Source organism: Pseudophryne corroboree, chromosome 5 (assembly GCF_028390025.1).
Source record: "Pseudophryne corroboree isolate aPseCor3 chromosome 5, aPseCor3.hap2, whole genome shotgun sequence".
Taxonomy (NCBI): domain Eukaryota; kingdom Metazoa; phylum Chordata; class Amphibia; order Anura; family Myobatrachidae; genus Pseudophryne; species Pseudophryne corroboree.
The window spans coordinates 33,128,554-33,146,047 of NC_086448.1; the positions used below are offsets into that span (position 1 = coordinate 33,128,554).

The 17,494-nt window shown below is 48.9% G+C and overlaps 1 protein-coding gene across 3 annotated transcripts in view; it reads right to left on the minus strand.

Moving 5' to 3' along the window:
* Nucleotides 1–1,017: 1,017 nt before the first annotated feature.
* TOP1MT (DNA topoisomerase I mitochondrial) overlaps nucleotides 1,018–17,494 on the minus strand; it is a 159,475-nt gene continuing 142,998 nt past the window's right edge. For 2 of the 3 annotated variants that reach the window (XM_063921204.1, XM_063921207.1), the window contains 5 exons: nucleotides 12,896–13,010; nucleotides 12,085–12,212; nucleotides 11,610–11,704; nucleotides 8,645–8,794; nucleotides 1,164–1,867 (listed from right to left, as the gene is read on the minus strand). In XM_063921204.1, coding sequence (XP_063777274.1) covers nucleotides 1,765–1,867; nucleotides 8,645–8,794; nucleotides 11,610–11,704; nucleotides 12,085–12,212; nucleotides 12,896–13,010 — 591 coding nt within the window. In that variant the 3' untranslated portion in view covers nucleotides 1,164–1,764. The other variant, XM_063921205.1, reaches the window with a different exon arrangement.

The following is a 17,494-nucleotide window of genomic DNA, read 5'->3' on the forward strand; positions in this document are numbered from 1 at the left end:
ATACACAGGTTACACCTGCCCCTGTGACATTCCCCTGAGAGTCTGCTAGGGTGGATACACAGGTTACACCTGCCCCTGTGACATTCCCCTGAGAGTCTGCTAGGGTGGATACACAGGTTACACCTGCCCCTGTGACATTCCCCTGAGAGCCTGCTAGGGTGGATACACATGTTACACCTGCCCCTGTGACATACCCCTGAGAGTCTGCTAGGGTGGATACACAGGTTACACCTGCCCCTGTGACATTCCCCTGAGAGTCTGCTAGGGTGGATACACAAGTTACACCTGCCCCTGTGACATTCCCCTGAGAGTCTGCTAGGGTGGATACACAGGTTACACCTGCCCCTGTGACATTCCCCTGAGAGTCTGCTAGGGTGGATACACAGGTTACACCTGCCCCTGTGACATACCCCTGAGAGTCTGCTAGGGTGGATACACAGGTTACACCTGCCCCTGTGACATTCCCCTGAGAGTCTGCTAGGGTGGATACACAAGTTACACCTGCCCCTGTGACATTCCCCTGAGAGTCTGCTAGGGTGGATACACAGGTTACACCTGCCCCTGTGACATACCCCTGCGAGTCTGCTAGGGTGGAGACACAGGTTACACCTGCCCCTGTGACATTCCCCTGAGAGTCTGCTAGGGTGGAGACACAGGTTACACCTGCCCCTGTGACATACCCCTGCGAGTCTGCTAGGGTAGATACACAGGTTACACCTGCCCCTGTGACATACCCCTGAGAGTCTGCTAGGGTGGATACACAGGTTACACCTGCCCCTGCGCGTCTGCTAGGGTGGATACACAGGTTACACCTGCCCCTGCGCGTCTGCTAGGGTGGATACACAGGTTACAGCTGCATTGCTGCAATCCGCTCACTAGTAAAGACCTCACATTTCAGTGTCTCTGTAGCAAGCAAAACAGCAATGTGACCCGGGACAGACTATAGGCTGCGATTGGCGGTTACACCCACTGGTTACTCCTGTATGGATATAGCCCAAGTAATGGAGACACGGAGTATTAGCTTTATTTTTTATTTGTGCATATGGTTCCACTGATGCAGAAACTCTTTGTAAAGTGAAAATCAGGAGCTCGCAGCAGCAGCAACATCATCAACAGGTCACTGTGAGAACATCTGAGACTACAAAAAAAATGATCCTGCAATATTACAAGTGAGAATACGCAATAAATAGGTTTTATTTCAATTTAAATTCTGGTTTCTGAAAAATAAACAAAATAAAGCAATCACGTAAAGACGACAACGAGAGCGTCCACACTGAAACACAACTTTCCTTAAGCTCTTAATAAACCAACATAAAGCCACCTGAGCATACCAGTTTTATCAGAAGTACAATCGTCATTATCCCTGAAAGAAATTCACACAACGCCTCGTGACCGAACACCCGTGTCACACAACGCCTCGTGGCCTAACACCCGTGTCACACACACCTTTATGTATAAACAGAAATCCGTCTGTGCCGTCACTGTCTGCATTGCCCACCGCTCTCTACACCCTAGAGATGTGAGTGTTAGTGCAGGCCAACAATTGCGCAGTCTCCTCTGATCATGTGATGCGATCACCCGTGTCCCTGCGACAATGCGATCACTCTGCAGAAGCAGGACATAACCCGATACTTGGAAGACATCCCTGGGACAGTCTGTGCATGAAGTGGAGACTTCATGTGTTTGGACCTATTTCCAGACCTTGGAGAATAGGGTTTGCGGAAGACATTTATCATCCTGTAATTATTCTGGATGCAGACATGTTTAGAATTCAAAGTCTTCATTGGTCATATCAATAGCCCAGGCGAACTTCTCTCTCTGAGTCTTGTTGTAAATCTTCTCGATGGGCACGCCGTACTTCTTACACCTGTAACACAGGAAGAGAACGGATGGTGGGAAGAGACGCCATACCTTACCTGGCTGACGGGGCTGCAGTGCGTAACATAGCCCCGCACGCAGAGGCTTCACTTTCCTATAAATGTTATGTACACATTGGATAGGATTACCCAGAACCTTAATTATCTGTAGTCATATTATCTAACTATCTATTAATGCCCAAACCCATGTCATACGGAGACAAAATGGTCAATCCCGTTAGGTGCGAGTTGTGGGTTTGCAGTTTTCCACGCAATTTTGCAATCCAATCAGAAACTCACATTTTTCTGTTCGCATCTCACTGAGGGAAATTCCTTATTTTAAGGATAAAATGTCGAGACACCATGCAGAACCCCTTGGACACTCCCCCAATGACTAATTAGGTAACTGGAAGTTTCCAATTAGCTTAATTAATCCAATAATTAATTTTTTGGGTTTTAACAAAAATAAGGTCCCAAATTACCCCCAAATCTATTTTCTTCATTGTTTTATGCACCCCAAATTTAATGAGAATGAATGTCTTGGGAATTGCTTTTTATCATTTAAAAATAATAATAATAATAATAATAATAATAATAATAATAATAATGTTAAAATCTCGTCAAAGCGCCCCCATAAGCATCTTATTTCCTTCATTTTTCGTACGAAAGTAAACGAAAAGAGATCGCATTTTATTTTACTTTTTTTTTTTTAAATATGCACAAATCAGCCATTTAACGCCATTTACAAGTCTCCAGTACTTTACTTATGACCACTGACATCCTTCTATATGTTCCTGCACATAAACTCACTTTTTGGGGGTCCAGGAAGGTCACCCCACTTTTTCATGCACTTCTCTCACATCACTGACCATTCATAAACCCTGCTGCAAGTAACGCGAATTGGGATTTTTTATTGAAATGGAGAATTTTCAGGAGTGCGCATTTGTGTTAAGTCTGCGAGTTACACGAAACATCTCCCAACTCGCACCTAACTGGATTGCCCCCGAAGATGGAGAGAAATCTGACTTCAGTACAAACTACTGACGTATTCAGAGAACACGTTTGAAGCGTGGAATAAACGGGATTTTAATACCTACCCGTAAAATCCCTTTCTTGTAGTCCATAAGGGATACTGGGGTTTACTTAATACGATGGGGTTATAGAAGAGGTCCAAAGGAGCCGGTGCACTTTAAATTTCTTCAACTGGGTGTGCTGGCTCCTCCCCTCTATGCCCCACCACAGGCAGTTATAGGTAAAACAGGGCCCGAAGGAGAAATGACATACTTGAGAGAAGGAACATAATGAGTGGTGAGATTCACACAGCAGCACACCATAACATAAACATCAGCAACGGCTGGAACAAAACAGCAACAGCTGAACAGGTAACTTTTGGAAAAGAAAAAACCTGCAGAGAAGTCAACGCACTGAGGCGGGCGCCCAGTATCCCTTATGGACTACGAGAAAGGGATTTACCGGTAGGTATTAAAATCTCATTTTCTCTGGCATCCATAAGGGATACTGCGGTTTACTTAATACGATGGGGACGTCCCAAAGCATTCAGAATGGGCGGGAACGTGGGGAGACACCTGCAGTACCACCTGCCCAAAATGGGTATCGTCTTTAGCCAGGGTATCAAACTTTTAGAACTTCACAAAGGTGTTCTTCCCCGACCAGGTAGCAGCTCGCCATAGTTGCAAGGCCGAGACTCCACGGGCAGCCGCCCAGGAAGACCTCACTGATCTTGTAGAGTGGGCCTTCAGGGACTGTGGAATGGTCAAGGCTGCAGACACATAGGCCTGTTGGATAGTCAACCTAATCCAACGAGCAATGGACTGCTTAGAAGTAGGGCAACCCTTTTTCGGCGCATCATACAGCACGAACAAGGAATCAGTCTTTCCAATCCGAGCCATTCTCCTGACACAGATATTCAAAGCACTCACAGCATCGAATTTCTCCGGAGGAGCAGATGTACCAGAACTTGACGAGACTATAATCGGATGATTCAAATGGAATGCAGAGACAACCTTCAGCATGAACTGCGGCCTAGTCCTGAGCTCAGCTCTGTCCCTGTAAAAGACCAAGTAGGGACTTTTACACAATAAGGCCCCCAATTCGGAGACACGCCAAGCAGAAGCCAGGGCCAGCAACATCACCGTCTTCCACGTGATGTACTTGTCTTCTACCGTCTTCAAGGGTTCAAACCAGGAGGACCGTAGAAATTCCAACACCACATTCAAGTCCCAGGGTGCCGTGGGCGGCACAAATGGAGGCTGTATGTGGAGAACTCCCTGTAAGAAGGTCTGAACTTCTGGCAACACTGTCAACTTCTTCTGGAAGAAAACAGAGAGCTGAAATCTGGACCTTAAGGGAACCCAGGTGTAAGACCTTATCCACACCAGCCTGCAGGAAACGTAAGAGACGTCCTAAGTGAAACTTTGCAGGTGGATATGTGCGTTTTTCCGCACCAGGAGACATATCTCCTCCAGATATGATTATAGTGTTTTGACGTTACAGGTTTTGAGGCCTGAACCATGGATGCAATAACTTTGTTGGAAAGGCCCATGCGAGCTAAGATGTGCTGCTCAACTTCCAAGCCGTCAAACAAAGTTGCCGTAAGTCCGGGTAGACGAACGGTCCTTGTTGGAGAAGATATTTTCTCGGTGGCAGAGGCCAAGGGTCTGTCAGGGACATGTCCAGAAGATCTGCGTACCACGCCCTCCGAGGCCAGTCCGGGGCAATCAGAATTGCCTGGACTCTCTGATTCCGGATTGGTTTGAGCACCCTCGGGAGCAACGGAATCGGAGGAAACAGGCAGACCAACCATTAGGGCCGAGACCACGTCAGTGCATCTATTGTCCTCGCTTGAGGGTCCCTGTTTCTTGAGCAATACCAGGGAAGCTTCTTGTTGAGTCAAGAAGCCATCAAGTCTATCTGTAGGATGCCCCACAAGTCGATGATCTGTTATAACACCTGGTGGTGGAGACCGTGGCGGCTGAGGAAGTCCGCTTCCCAGTTGTCCACCCCCGGAATGAAGATGGCGGACATCGCTTTTGCGTTTCTTTCTGCCCAGAGGAGTATTTTCGACACCTCTCTCATGCAGGCTCTGCTTTTGGTCCCTCCTTGGTAATTTATGTAAGCCACTGCTGTGGTGTTGTCCGACTGGACTTGGATCGCCTGATCCCTGAGCAGAGGAGAGGCCTGAAGCAGAGCACTGTAGATCGCCCGCAGTTCTAGAATGTTGATCGGAAGGAGGGCTTCGTGGGTTGACCATCTGCCCTGAAACTGAGCCCCTTGGGTGACAGCTCCCCATCCCCTCAAACTTGCATCTGCCGTGAGGATCCAATCCTGAATCCCGAAACTTCGACCTTCCAGTAGGTTGGAGGACTGCAGCCACCACAGGAGGGAAATCCTGGCCTGACGTGACAACCGTATTATCCAGTGCATCTGAAGATGTGATCCGGCCCACTATGCTCAGGAGATCCAATTGAGATGTTCTGGAATGGAACCTTCCATACTGGATCGCCTCATATGAGGCTACCATGTTCCCCAACAATTTTATGCAAAGATGGATGGATATTCGCGTAGGCCGGAGGATCACTCGGACCATCTCCTGAAGTGTTCTCGCTTTGTCCACTGGGAGGAACACTTTCTGGGCCACAGTAACTATCCAGTAACATTCCCAGGAACACGAGCCGCTGAGTTGGCTCCAGGTGGGACTTCTATAAATTGAGGATCTCTCGTGGTGTGACAGAAGTTTGATAGTGCGGTCTATACTGAGCAATAGACGTTCCTTAGATCTTGCTTTTATAAGAGATCGTCCAGATAAGGGACAACATTGACCCCCTGGACCCGGAGTTGTAACATCATCTCCGCCATCACCTTCGTGAAGACCCTGGGAGCTGTGGACAGGCCGAAGGGTAGCGCCTGGAACTGGTAATGATAGTTTAGCAGGGCAAACCGCAGGTAAGCTTGGGGAGGCGGCCAAATTCAGATATGGAGACAAGCATCCTTTATATCCAGAGAGACCATGAACTCCCGTTCTTCCTGGCCCGCAATCACTGCCCTCAAGGATTCCATCTTGAACTTGTAAACCTTGAGATAAGGGTTCAAGGATTTTAGATTCAGAATGGGCCTTACCGAACCGTCCGGTTTCGGTAATACAAACAGGTTGGAGTAGTAACCCTTTCCTTGTTGCAGCAGTGGTACTGGAACAATGACCTGGGACTGAACCAACTTTAGGATAGCCTGTTGCAGCGTAACCCATGTATCGTCCAAAACTGGCAAGCCCGATTTGAAAAATCGTTGGGGAGGAGCGCTGTCGAACTCCAGCTTGTAGCCCTCGGAAATTAGGTCCTTTACCCAGGTATCCTGGCAGGAGCCATCCTAGATGCGGCTGAAGTGACGCAGACGAGCTCCCACCTCGGGGTGGAGAGGCAATGTCATGCTAAGGCTTTTGTGGAAGCTGAACTGGTGCTTGGGTCCTGGGAAACAGCAGCAGCTGGGTTTCTAGTCTTACCTCTGGTGCCTCGTGCCGCATTGGAGGCACCTCTGGCTCTTGTCCTGAATCTGGTGGTCCGAAAGGACTGGATACACGGCCCAGGGTAGGAACGCCTACCCTGTGGGGCCCCAGAGGGGAGAAACGTGGATTTCCCCACAGTAACCTTAGAAATCCATGTATCTAACTCAACCCTGAAGAGCCACTCCCCTGAGAAAGGGAGAAACTCCACACTGCGCTTGGAATCCGCATCCGCAATCCACTGACGCAGCCAAAAAGTTCTGCGCGCCGACTGCCATGGTAGTAGTTCTGGCATTAAAAGTGCCTATCTCCTTGAGTGAGTATTGAATGTGTTTAAGGAGGGTCAACGTAGTGACCAGGGGCATATCCCCCGCAAGGCCCTCTTGAATTTGAGTCGCCCAGGTATGGATGGCATGAGACATCCAGCAACCCGCTGTCACAGGTCTTTGTGATACGCCAGCCGCTGTATAAACACTTTAGTGTAGTTTCTATTTTCCTATCCCCACACCAGCTTCTTAGAGAGGTGGGAGACTGAGACATCTACGGCTTGGGGTTCTTCCCAATGTTTCCTACCCTCTGGTGTAAATGGAAGAGCGTAAAAACCTCCTGGTAACCTGATATCTTTTATGAGGAGTTTTCCAGGCTTGTTTAAAGACCTCATCTAGTTACGGAGAATCAGGGAAGGTGATGCTAAGCTTTTTTTGTGCTAGGAAATACTACTGCGGTGCAGCAGCCAAATGGATTTTTAATACATCCCTGATAGCAAGAATGAGGGGCTCAATACCCTGTGCAGAAGTGGAATCTTCTACATCAGGTTCCAATTCCTCCCCCTCCTCCTGAATATCCTCATCAGATTCTGAGAGTAGAGCAGGTAGCCAATGTTTAAGTGGCCCTGCACTAGGGAGGGGAGGCTGTCTTTCATCAGTCTTAGCAGCCAGGTCTGCAACAGCCTGCTGCAGTAGTTGTGTTGTCTGTTTATTAGGGGTGGTCTCCAGTATGCCGGCTGTCGGGATCCCAGCGCACAGTATACCGGCGGCGGAATCTCTCCAGCCGGCATACCGACACTTATTCTCCCTCGTGGGAGTCCACGACCCCCCTGGAGGGAGAATAAAATAGTGTGGCGCCCGCAGCGAGACCGCAAGGGGCTTATTTGCGCCCGCCACACTGTCGATATGCTGGCGGTCGGGCTCCCGGCATGCTGGTCGCCGGGAGCCCGACCGCCGGCATACCATACCACACCCGTTTATTAGCATTGAGCCGAGATGACATGTCTGCCATCATAGTCTTTATGGCACCGGGCCAAGATGGCTCCTGACCCTCCGCCCCAGTCTCCACTCTAACTTGGGAAGACTGACTGCATTGGTCACACGATAGGGAACCAGTATTAGAAGGGGAGAATCTGTTGTGACAAACCCTGTACCAGTTTCCTGTGTATCCCGGAGTGCCTGGAGGAGCTGTGTCTCCTAGCTGCTGCTGGCAGAGGAAGGCGCCAAAATGCAGCTGGTCCCGCTCTGAGTAAGCCCCGTCCCCTGTAATGGCACCGAAGCTACATAGATTCTTTATACTGGCAAAGTCTCCTAACACTGTGCAAAAATCACAATGGCTGTTAGTTTGCGTTACCACTGCCAGTGTACACAGGGGGGCGATAGAGGGTCCCGTATGCCAGCCCTGCGTTGCGCCGCACCAAGAACTGGGGTCCCCCCTAGTGGGGCCCCCGGTTTGTACCCACCACTCTTCTCAACTTCAGGCTATGTTAGGGGTGTGCGGCCTGCTGCGATTGCGACTGCCAAGGTGCAGTGCCCCGCGGAACAAACACCCTCTCAGGACGGTGGTCCTGCAGCGAGGAAGCGGCTCTGTTGCATTACATAGGCCGGTAACTGTCCCCCCCTAACTCCCACGGTGCAGATATACATTTGCCCAGACAGTAAACCGAAAATAATAAACTTTAAAATACACTGAAGAAAAATTCCTCTGGAGCTTCCAGAGTGTGCAACTGTGGGAGGGGGCACAGAGGGGAGGAGCCAGCACACGCAGTTGAATACATTTAAAGTGTACCGGCTCCTTCGGACCCTTTCTACACCCCCATCGTATTAAGTAAACCCCAGTATCCCATACAGATGATCGAGAAAGAGCCATTAATCAGGATCAAACTGGAAGCGATTTTTAGGTCTGGCGGCGTTATGAGCACTGGAAGATGATATAACACTATTAGTAGCACAATAATGCGGAGAATGCCAATAGGCCATCAGGGGAATAATGGTGACATAATTACCAGGCCACGGTGATCCTGGGGTCCAGGTAGTTTAGTTTGGACGTGCCCAGAGCGACCTGTTTGTTCTCCTCTTTGTCAGTGGCTTGTAGCTTCAGTTTCATGAGCTGTTCCGCCAACCTCTCGCATTGCTTCTTCTTCTTCTCCAGCTCTCTGTACATACACACAAAGACTTCACTCAGCGGCAGGACAGGAAGCGTTCCCGCCACCAAATCCCAAACACAGAAAGGCAAATTAAGTTGCATGGAATCTGCCCGGACACGTGAGCTGACAAACTGACCCCATCTGGGTGGTAAGGCTTAGAACATAACCAGATCATGATTGTACAGGGTACACAATGGCTAAGATGACAATCTCTCAAACATGGGGGTCATCGTCGAGACACTGGATGAATTGGCTGTTGAAAGCAGACTAAGGGGGTCATTCCGAGTTGATCGCTCGCTAGCTGTTTTTAGCAGCCGTGCAAACGCATAGTCGCTGCCCACTGGGGAGTGTATTTTAGCTTTGCTACTGTGCAAACGCTTGTGCAGCCGAGCGGTACAAAAACAGTTTGTACAGTTTCTGAGTAGGTCTGAACTTTCTCAGCCGCTGCGATTACTTTGACGTCAATTCCGGGACTGGACAGGCTAGACACCCGCCCTACAAATGCCTGGACACGTCTGCATTTTTCCAAACACTCCCAGAAAATGGTCAGTTGCCACCCACAAACGCCTTCATCATGTCAATATCCTTGCGGTCGGCCGTGCGAATGGATTCTTTGTTTAATCCATCGCACAGCAACGATACGCTTTGTAACCGTACGACGCGCATGCGCATTGTGGACCATATGCATGTACAGTAGTGACCAGATCGCTGCGCTGCGAAAAACGTCAGCGTGCAATCAGGTCGGAATGACCCCCTAAGTGCGGGTCCGATGAAACCACACACGGCACAACACCTGGGTGACTTTAGCGCTAAACAGAACAACAGCAAACGTCCCTGGGAGCGCTGTGGTCAGACGGCTATTTACTGCTCACACTGCATCCAGCAGGGGTCGCTCTCATCTAGTATCTGTCCACCTCACTAAGATTCATTCCTTCCTGCCCATTCCTACTTACCTGTAATGTCCTCTACTAATAGTAGCTAAAAATAATGATGTTAATAAAGCTTTCACCTCATATTTAATTTGCTATAGAATCTGTCGTCACCACCTCATGTAATAAGGAATTCCACCCACACAGTAACCTCTTCACAATGTAACCCTTCCATTGCCTTTACCTACTACAGCAGGGATGGGGAACCTTTGGCCCTCCAGCTGTTGTTGAACTACACATCCCAGCATGCCTTGCTACAGTTTTGCTATTTGGCCATGCTAAAACTGTTGCAGGGCATGCTGGGATGTGTAGTTCAACAACAGCTGGAGGACCAAAGGTTCCCCATCCCTGTACTACAGTAAAAGCAGGCCTGGCCAATCTGTGGCTCTCTAGCTGTTGTGAAACTACACATCCCAGCATCCCCTTCCACAGTTCTATCATCCACTAATAGCAAAACTGTGGCAGGGCATGCTGGGACTTGTAGTTTTACAACAGCCAGAGAGTCACAGGTTGGCCAGGCCTGAACTATAGGATCCGGCTTTGTACCCTCTACAGTTCTCCTGTGTTCTTATAATGAGACGCCTAAACTGTAACTCTATTCTCGCTTCACGCCACCATGTGTTTTTCCTGTAATGTTAACCTCCACTGATTGCACACCTTGCCATTGTGCCCTACATGCAGGGTACATCACACTACTACATAAGCATAAGTCTTCCCATATATGAACTTGGCCCTTGTATGGCTCACCTACCACAGTGTAACCTTCAAAGTGCACCCAACATGGCTGCCCCATATGGTACACTTGTGGATGGGATGAAAAATACATGGACCTTGTGGTTTTGTTGGAACCCTACTCTAAACTGCAGGACTCTGAAATCACCCCCATTTTGTGTCATCTCTTCTAGGGGTGGACTATTCCACCCTGGGTAATCCTACGCTGAGCGCCCAAGATGGCTGCCGCACTTGGTACCTTGTGAGGGTGGAATACACAACCCTTGGAAGTTATTACCCAAAATGCCTACAGCAATCCTGCATTATGCTCTGTGTGCTTAATGTTTTCTTTTATGTCTGTGTGGCTAATCTATTGCTGTATTACTTTAAATCTTCTGTATTATGTGTATTGTTTTTGATGTCTGTAAAGCGCCTTGAGTCCTGTTGGAGAAAGAGCGCTATATAAAAAAAAATATTATTATTATTATTCTGGACGTGGCCTAATGAGTGAGACATACACTCTCACACATAGAAGGACTGTATCTGCGGTTACGTCCGCTGCCTGGCTCTGTGCGGCTACTCCGCTCCCTGCCAGACGCTATTCACTGTTTTCTCTCATTGTGTTACATGTAATGTGTCAGTAGTATAGTCATTACCGCAGCCTGGGTGCACAACAGCCGTTACCCACCAACGTGGCATGAAACCGCGAATATAACAAACGTCAATGTGACTATGTCCACAAGATAATGGAGCCGTCAGCTGTGGTGAAACTGCACCGCAACCCAAGCAATCAGCCACAAGGGACAACGCAAATTCCCGCATACACCCTATTACTAGCATTAAACACATGAATATGGTGATCCTGTGTGCATGAGGTCTCACTGTGCATCTATCTGCTATCCTGTGGCTCAGTTGGGCAGTTAGTATAGAACTCTCTGTAACAAGTTCTGCTGTGTGTTCCTAACCCGACGCACCAGGTAATACAGACGCCGTACATCCTACTCCGCTGCAGGGCCATTAATACAACAATGGAAAGAGACAAAACCCTGTGGTCAACAAACACTAAACAGGATGAGGCCGTGGGCAGCGTTACAGGCTACAACTGCTGTGCTCCCCCTTATGGTGACATAAAGCAATTACAGCTCATTACATAAAGGAGAACATTGCACACAGTGTATCCGTACTTCTTAGTCCTGTCATTATTCCTTGCTTTATGGTCAGCCTTCGCTTTCTTCAGTTCTTTCTTGGCATCCTTCAGTTGCTCTTCCTTCGCATCAATCTGCAGAATAAACCACAGGCAGCCAATCAGCAAGAGGCACAGGTACCAGTCCGTGTGCCCAGGTAACAGGGGCTCTATACACAGTATGTACCCAGCCGATCAGCAGGAGGCACAGGTACCAGTCCGTGTGCCCAGGTAACAGGGGCTCTATACACAGTATGTACCCAGCCGATCAGCAGGAGGCACAGGTACCAGTCCGTGTACCCAGGTAACAGGGGCTCTATACACAGTATGTACCCAGCCAATCAGCACGAGGCACAGGTACCAGTTCGTGTGCCCAGGTAACTGGGCGCTATACACAGTACGTACCCGGCACAGGGCATTCAGTGAAACATACATCAGGGGGACACAATTTGAAACTATTTTGATGTTGACTGTACCTTTGCCTGAAGATTTTGCATGGACTTTTCATACGTCTTTGGAAGCGCCCTCTGGTGGTTACAGAGAAGTGCAACAGCTCTGTTTGCGCGGTTGTAGGACAGAATTTTTGCTGCCACGTTATCGTCCTCTGTGAGAAAATGGTGACAGTGCTGCGAATTTAGATGCATAGCAATAGTACAATGGTGGCAATTACCACGGAACGAGCGTCATGTACTAGCAGTTCCTGGGCTCAGCACTACAATGAGTCACCCGTGGGTCCATTACTAAGAAGGCTTTACTTATGGAGATCCCAGAGTGCTCACCGAAACCATAAATCTGACATACAATTTTATTGTTTTTAAAAAGAACCAGAGTGTAAAGAAACCTACAGGCTGCTTGCTGGAACTGGTGCCCCAATAGATGCCCACCATCATAAAGGAAGAAGATCCCAAACGGGTGCTGTAACAGCAGGAAACCGTACACATGACCACCTCCGGTCAACTGGTGACTCTGAATGAGTGTAAGCCCACCCTGTCCTAATGTTCTGAGCAGCTTCCCCCCCGAGAGAGAATAAGCGACAGGCCTCTGGCTATGACACAAAGGGACGTCCTGTGGGATACACAGATCATCTTTACCTCCTGAGAGGTCATCATCATCATCTAACAGTCAGCATGTTGGTGGTTCTATGGCTGATCACACTCTAGCAGAGGCACGCTAAACCGGGGGAATCATGGATAGAAGCATATTCCTGGCATAGTACAGGCTACAGAGGATTCTGGAGAAGAGGGAGGTGGGGGGAATGAGTCTGCACTGCCCGGGGAACACACTCACCATTTGTCAGCTCCTTCAGCTGCATTTGCAGGGTGATGGAGGCGTTGTATGTTCTGAACACCTTGGCAGTCAGTCCTTCCATTAGGTCCTGGAGGTGTTTGTTCAGAATAGAGGTCTGAATGAGAGAAGAAGATTCATCAGTTGTCTGATAATACTGCGATTTAATGTAATCTTTGCCCACAGACCACACCCACCTCTACCCACGGCCCACAGACCACACCCACCTCTACCCACGACCCATAACCATCTCTACCCCGCGGCCCACAGACCACATCCATCCCTACCCGCAGCCCAGTTTAATAGCAATCTTTTTTCACAATTGTATGGTACATTTATAAAATAAGATTTTACTCACCGGTAAATCTATTTCTCGTAGTCCGTAGTGGATGCTGGGACTCCGTAAGGACCATGGGGAATAGCGGCTCCGCAGGAGACTGGGCACAACTAAAGAAAGCTTTAGGACTACCTGGTGTGCACTGGCTCCTCCCACTATGACCCTCCTCCAGACCTCAGTTAGGATACTGTGCCCGGAAGAGCTGACACAATAAGGAAGGATTTTGAATCCCGGGTAAGACTCATACCAGCCACACCAATCACACCGTATAACTCGTGATACTATACCCAGTTAACAGTATGAAATATAACTGAGCCTCTCAACAGATGGCTCATAACAATAACCCTTTAGTTAGGCAATAACTATATACAAGTATTGCAGACAATCCGCACTTGGGATGGGCGCCCAGCATCCACTACGGACTACGAGAAATAGATTTACCGGTGAGTAAAATCTTATTTTCTCTGACGTCCTAAGTGGATGCTGGGACTCCGTAAGGACCATGGGGATTATACCAAAGCTCCCAAACGGGCGGGAGAGTGCGGATGACTCTGCAGCACCGAATGAGCAAACTCAAGGTCCTCCTCAGCCAGGGTATCAAATTTGTAGAATTTAGCAAAAGTGTTAGACCCTGACCAAGTAGCAGCTCGGCAAAGTTGTAAAGCCGGGACCCCTCGGGCAGCCGCCCAAGAAGAGCCCACCTTCCTCGTGGAATGGGCTTTTACAGATTTAGGATGCGGCAGTCAAGCCGCAGAATGCGCAAGCTGAATTGTACTACAAATCCAGCGAGCAATAGTCTGCTTCGAAGCAGGAGCACCCAACTTGTTGGGTGCATACAGAATAAATAGCGAGTCAGTTTTCCTGACTCCAGCCGTCCTGGAAACATATATTTCCAAGGCCCTGACTACGTCCAGTAACTTGGAATCATCCAACAATAGGTTGGTTCAAATGAAAAGCTGATACCACCTTAGGGAGAAACTGGGGACGAGTCCTCAATTCTGCCCTATCCACATGGAAAATCAGATAAGGGCTTTTACATGACAAAGCCGCCAATTCTGACACACGCCTGGCCAAAGCCAAGGCCAACAGCATGACCACTTTCCACGTGAGATATTTCAAATCCACGGTTTTACGTGGCTCAAACCAATGTGACTTTAGGAAACCCAACACCACGTTGAGAACCCAAGGTGCCACTGGAGGCACAAAAGGGGCTGAATATGCAGCACTCCCTTAACAAATGTCTGAACTTCAGGCAGTGAAGCCAGTTCCTTCTGGAAGAAAATCGACAGAGCCGAAATCTGGACCTTAATGGAACCCAATTTTAGGCCCATAGTCACTCCTGACTGTAGGAAGTGCAGAAATCGACCCAGCTGAAATTCCTCTATTGGGGCCTTCCTGGCCTCACACCACGCAACATATTTTCGCCAAATGCGGTGATAATTTGCGGTTACTCCTTTCCAAGCTTTAATCAGCGTAGGAATGACTTCCTTCGGAATGCCCTTTTCCTTCAGGATCCGGCGTTCAACCGCCATGCCGTCAAATGCAGCCGCGGTAAGTCTTGGAACAGACAGGGAGCCTGCTGCAGCAGGACCTGTCTGAGCGGTAGAGGAGATGGGTACTCTGAGATTATTTCTTGAAGTTCCGGGTACCAAGTTCTTCTTGGCCAATCCGGAACAATGAGTATAGTTCTTACTCCTCTTTTCCTTATTATCCTCAGTACCCTGGGTATGAGAGGAAGAGGAGGGAACACATAAACCGACTGGTACACCCACGGTGTCACTAGAGCGTCCACAGCTATTGCCTGAGGGTCTCTCGACCTGGCGCAATATCTTTCTAGCTTTTTGTTTAGGCGGGACGCCATCATGTCCACCTGTGGCCTTTCCCAACGGTTTACAATCAGTTGAAAGACTTCTGGATGAAGTCCCCACTCTCCCGGGTGTAGGTCGTGTCTGCTGAGGAAGTCTGCTTCCCAGTTGTCCACTCCCGGAATGAACACTGCTAACAGTGCTAACACGTGATTTTCCGCCCATCGGAGAATCCTTGTGGCTTCTGCCATCGCCATCCTGCTTCTTGTGCCGCCCTGTCGGTTTACATGGGCGACTGCCGTGATGTTGTCTGATTGGATCAGTACCGGCTGGTTCTGAAGCAGGGGTCTTGCCTGACTTAGGGCATTGTAAATGGCCCTCAGTTCCAGAATATTTATGTAGGGAAATCTCCTGATTTGTCCCTGGAAGTTTCTTCCCTGTGTGACTGCCCCCCCAGCCTCGAAGGCTGGCATCCGTGGTCACCAGGATCCAGTCCTGTATGCCGAATCTGCGGCCCTCTTGGAGATGAGCACTCAGCAGCCACCACAGCAGAGACACCCTGGTCCTTGGAGACAGGGTTATCAGCCGATGCATCTGAAGATGCGATCCGGACCACTTGTCCAACAAGTCCGACTGAAAAGTTCTCGCATGGAACCTGCCGAATGGAATTGCTTCGTAAGAAGCTACCATCTTTCCCAGGACTCGCGTGCAGTGATGCACCGAGACCTGTTTTGGTTTCAGGAGGCCTCTTACTAGAGATGACAACTCCTTGGCTTTCTCCTCCGGGAGAAACACTTTTTTCTGGTCTGTGTCCAGAACCATACCCAGGAACAGTAGACTCGTCGTAGGAACCAGCTGCGACTTTGGAATATTCAGAATCAAGCCGTGCTGTTGTAGCACTTCCCGAGATAGTCCTACTCTGACAAACAACTGCTCCCTGGACCTCGCCTTTATAAGGAGATTGTCCAAGTACGGGATAATTATTCCGGCCATTACCTTGGTAAATACCCTTGGTGCCGGGGACAGACCAACGGCAACGTCTAGAATTGGTAATGACAATCCTGTACCACAATTTTGAGGTACTCCTGGTGAGGAGGGTAAATAGGGACAAGCAGGTAAGCATCCATGATGTCCAGTGATACCCTGAGATTCTCCAGGCTTGCAATAATCGCCCTGAGCGATTTCATTTTAAACTTGAACCTTAGTATATAAGTGTTCAAGGATTTCAATTTTAGAATGGGTCTCACCGAACCGTCTGGTTTCGGTACCACAAACATTTTGGAATAGTAACCCCGGCCTTGTTGAAGGAGGGGTACCTTGATTTCACCTGCTGGAAGTACAGCTTGTGAATTGCCGCCAGTACTACCTCCCTTTCTCAGAGAGCAGCAGGCAAGGCTGATGTGAGGTAATGGCGAGGAGGAGACGCCTCGAACTCCAGCTTGTATCCCTGTGATACTACTTGGAGAACCTAGGGATCCACCTGTGGGCAAGCCCCCTGGTCCCCGAGACGCGCCCCCACCGCACCTGTCTCCACCTGTGGAGCCCCAGCGTCATGCGGTGGACTCAGAGGAAGCAGGGGAAGATTTTTGATCCCGGGAACTGGCTGTCTGGTGCAGCTTTTTCCTTCTTCCCTTGTCTCTGTGCAGAAAGGAAGCGCCTTTGGCCCGCTTGCTTTTCTGAAGCCGAAAGGACTGTACCTGATAATACAGTGCTTTCTTAGGCTGTGAGGAAACCGGAGGTAAAAAATTTTCTTCCCAGCTGTTGCTGTGGATACGAGGTCACAGAGACCATCCCCAAACAATTCCTCACCCTTATAAGGCAGAATCTCCATGTGCCTTTTAAAGTCAGCATCACCTGTCCACTGCCGGGTCTCTAATACCCTCCTGGCAGAATGGACATTGCATTAATTCTGGATGCCAGCCGGCAAATATCCCTCTGTGCATCCCTCATCTATAAGACGACGTCTTTAATATGCTCTATGTTAGCACAATATTATCCCTGTCTAGGGTATTAATATTATCTGACAGGGTAACCGACCCTGCTGCAGCAGCACTATTCATGCTGAGGCAATTGCAGGTCTCAGTATAATACCTGAGTGTGTATATACAGACTTCAGGATAGCCTCCTGCTTTTTATCAGCAGGTTCCTTTAAAGTGGCCGTATCCTAAGACGGCAGTGCCACCTTTTTTGACAAGCGTGTGAGCGCCTTATCCACCCTAGGGGATATCTCCCAACGTGACCTATCCTCTGGCGGGAAAGGGTACGCCAGCAGTAACTTTTTAGAAATTACCAGTTTCTTATCGGGAAAACCCACGCTTCTTCACACACTTCATTCACTCATCGGATGGGGGAACAAAACACTGGCTGCTTTTTCTCCCCAAACATAAAACCCTTTTTTAGTGGTACTTGGGTTAATGTCAGTAATGTGTAACACATTTTTTTATTGCCGAGATCATGCTA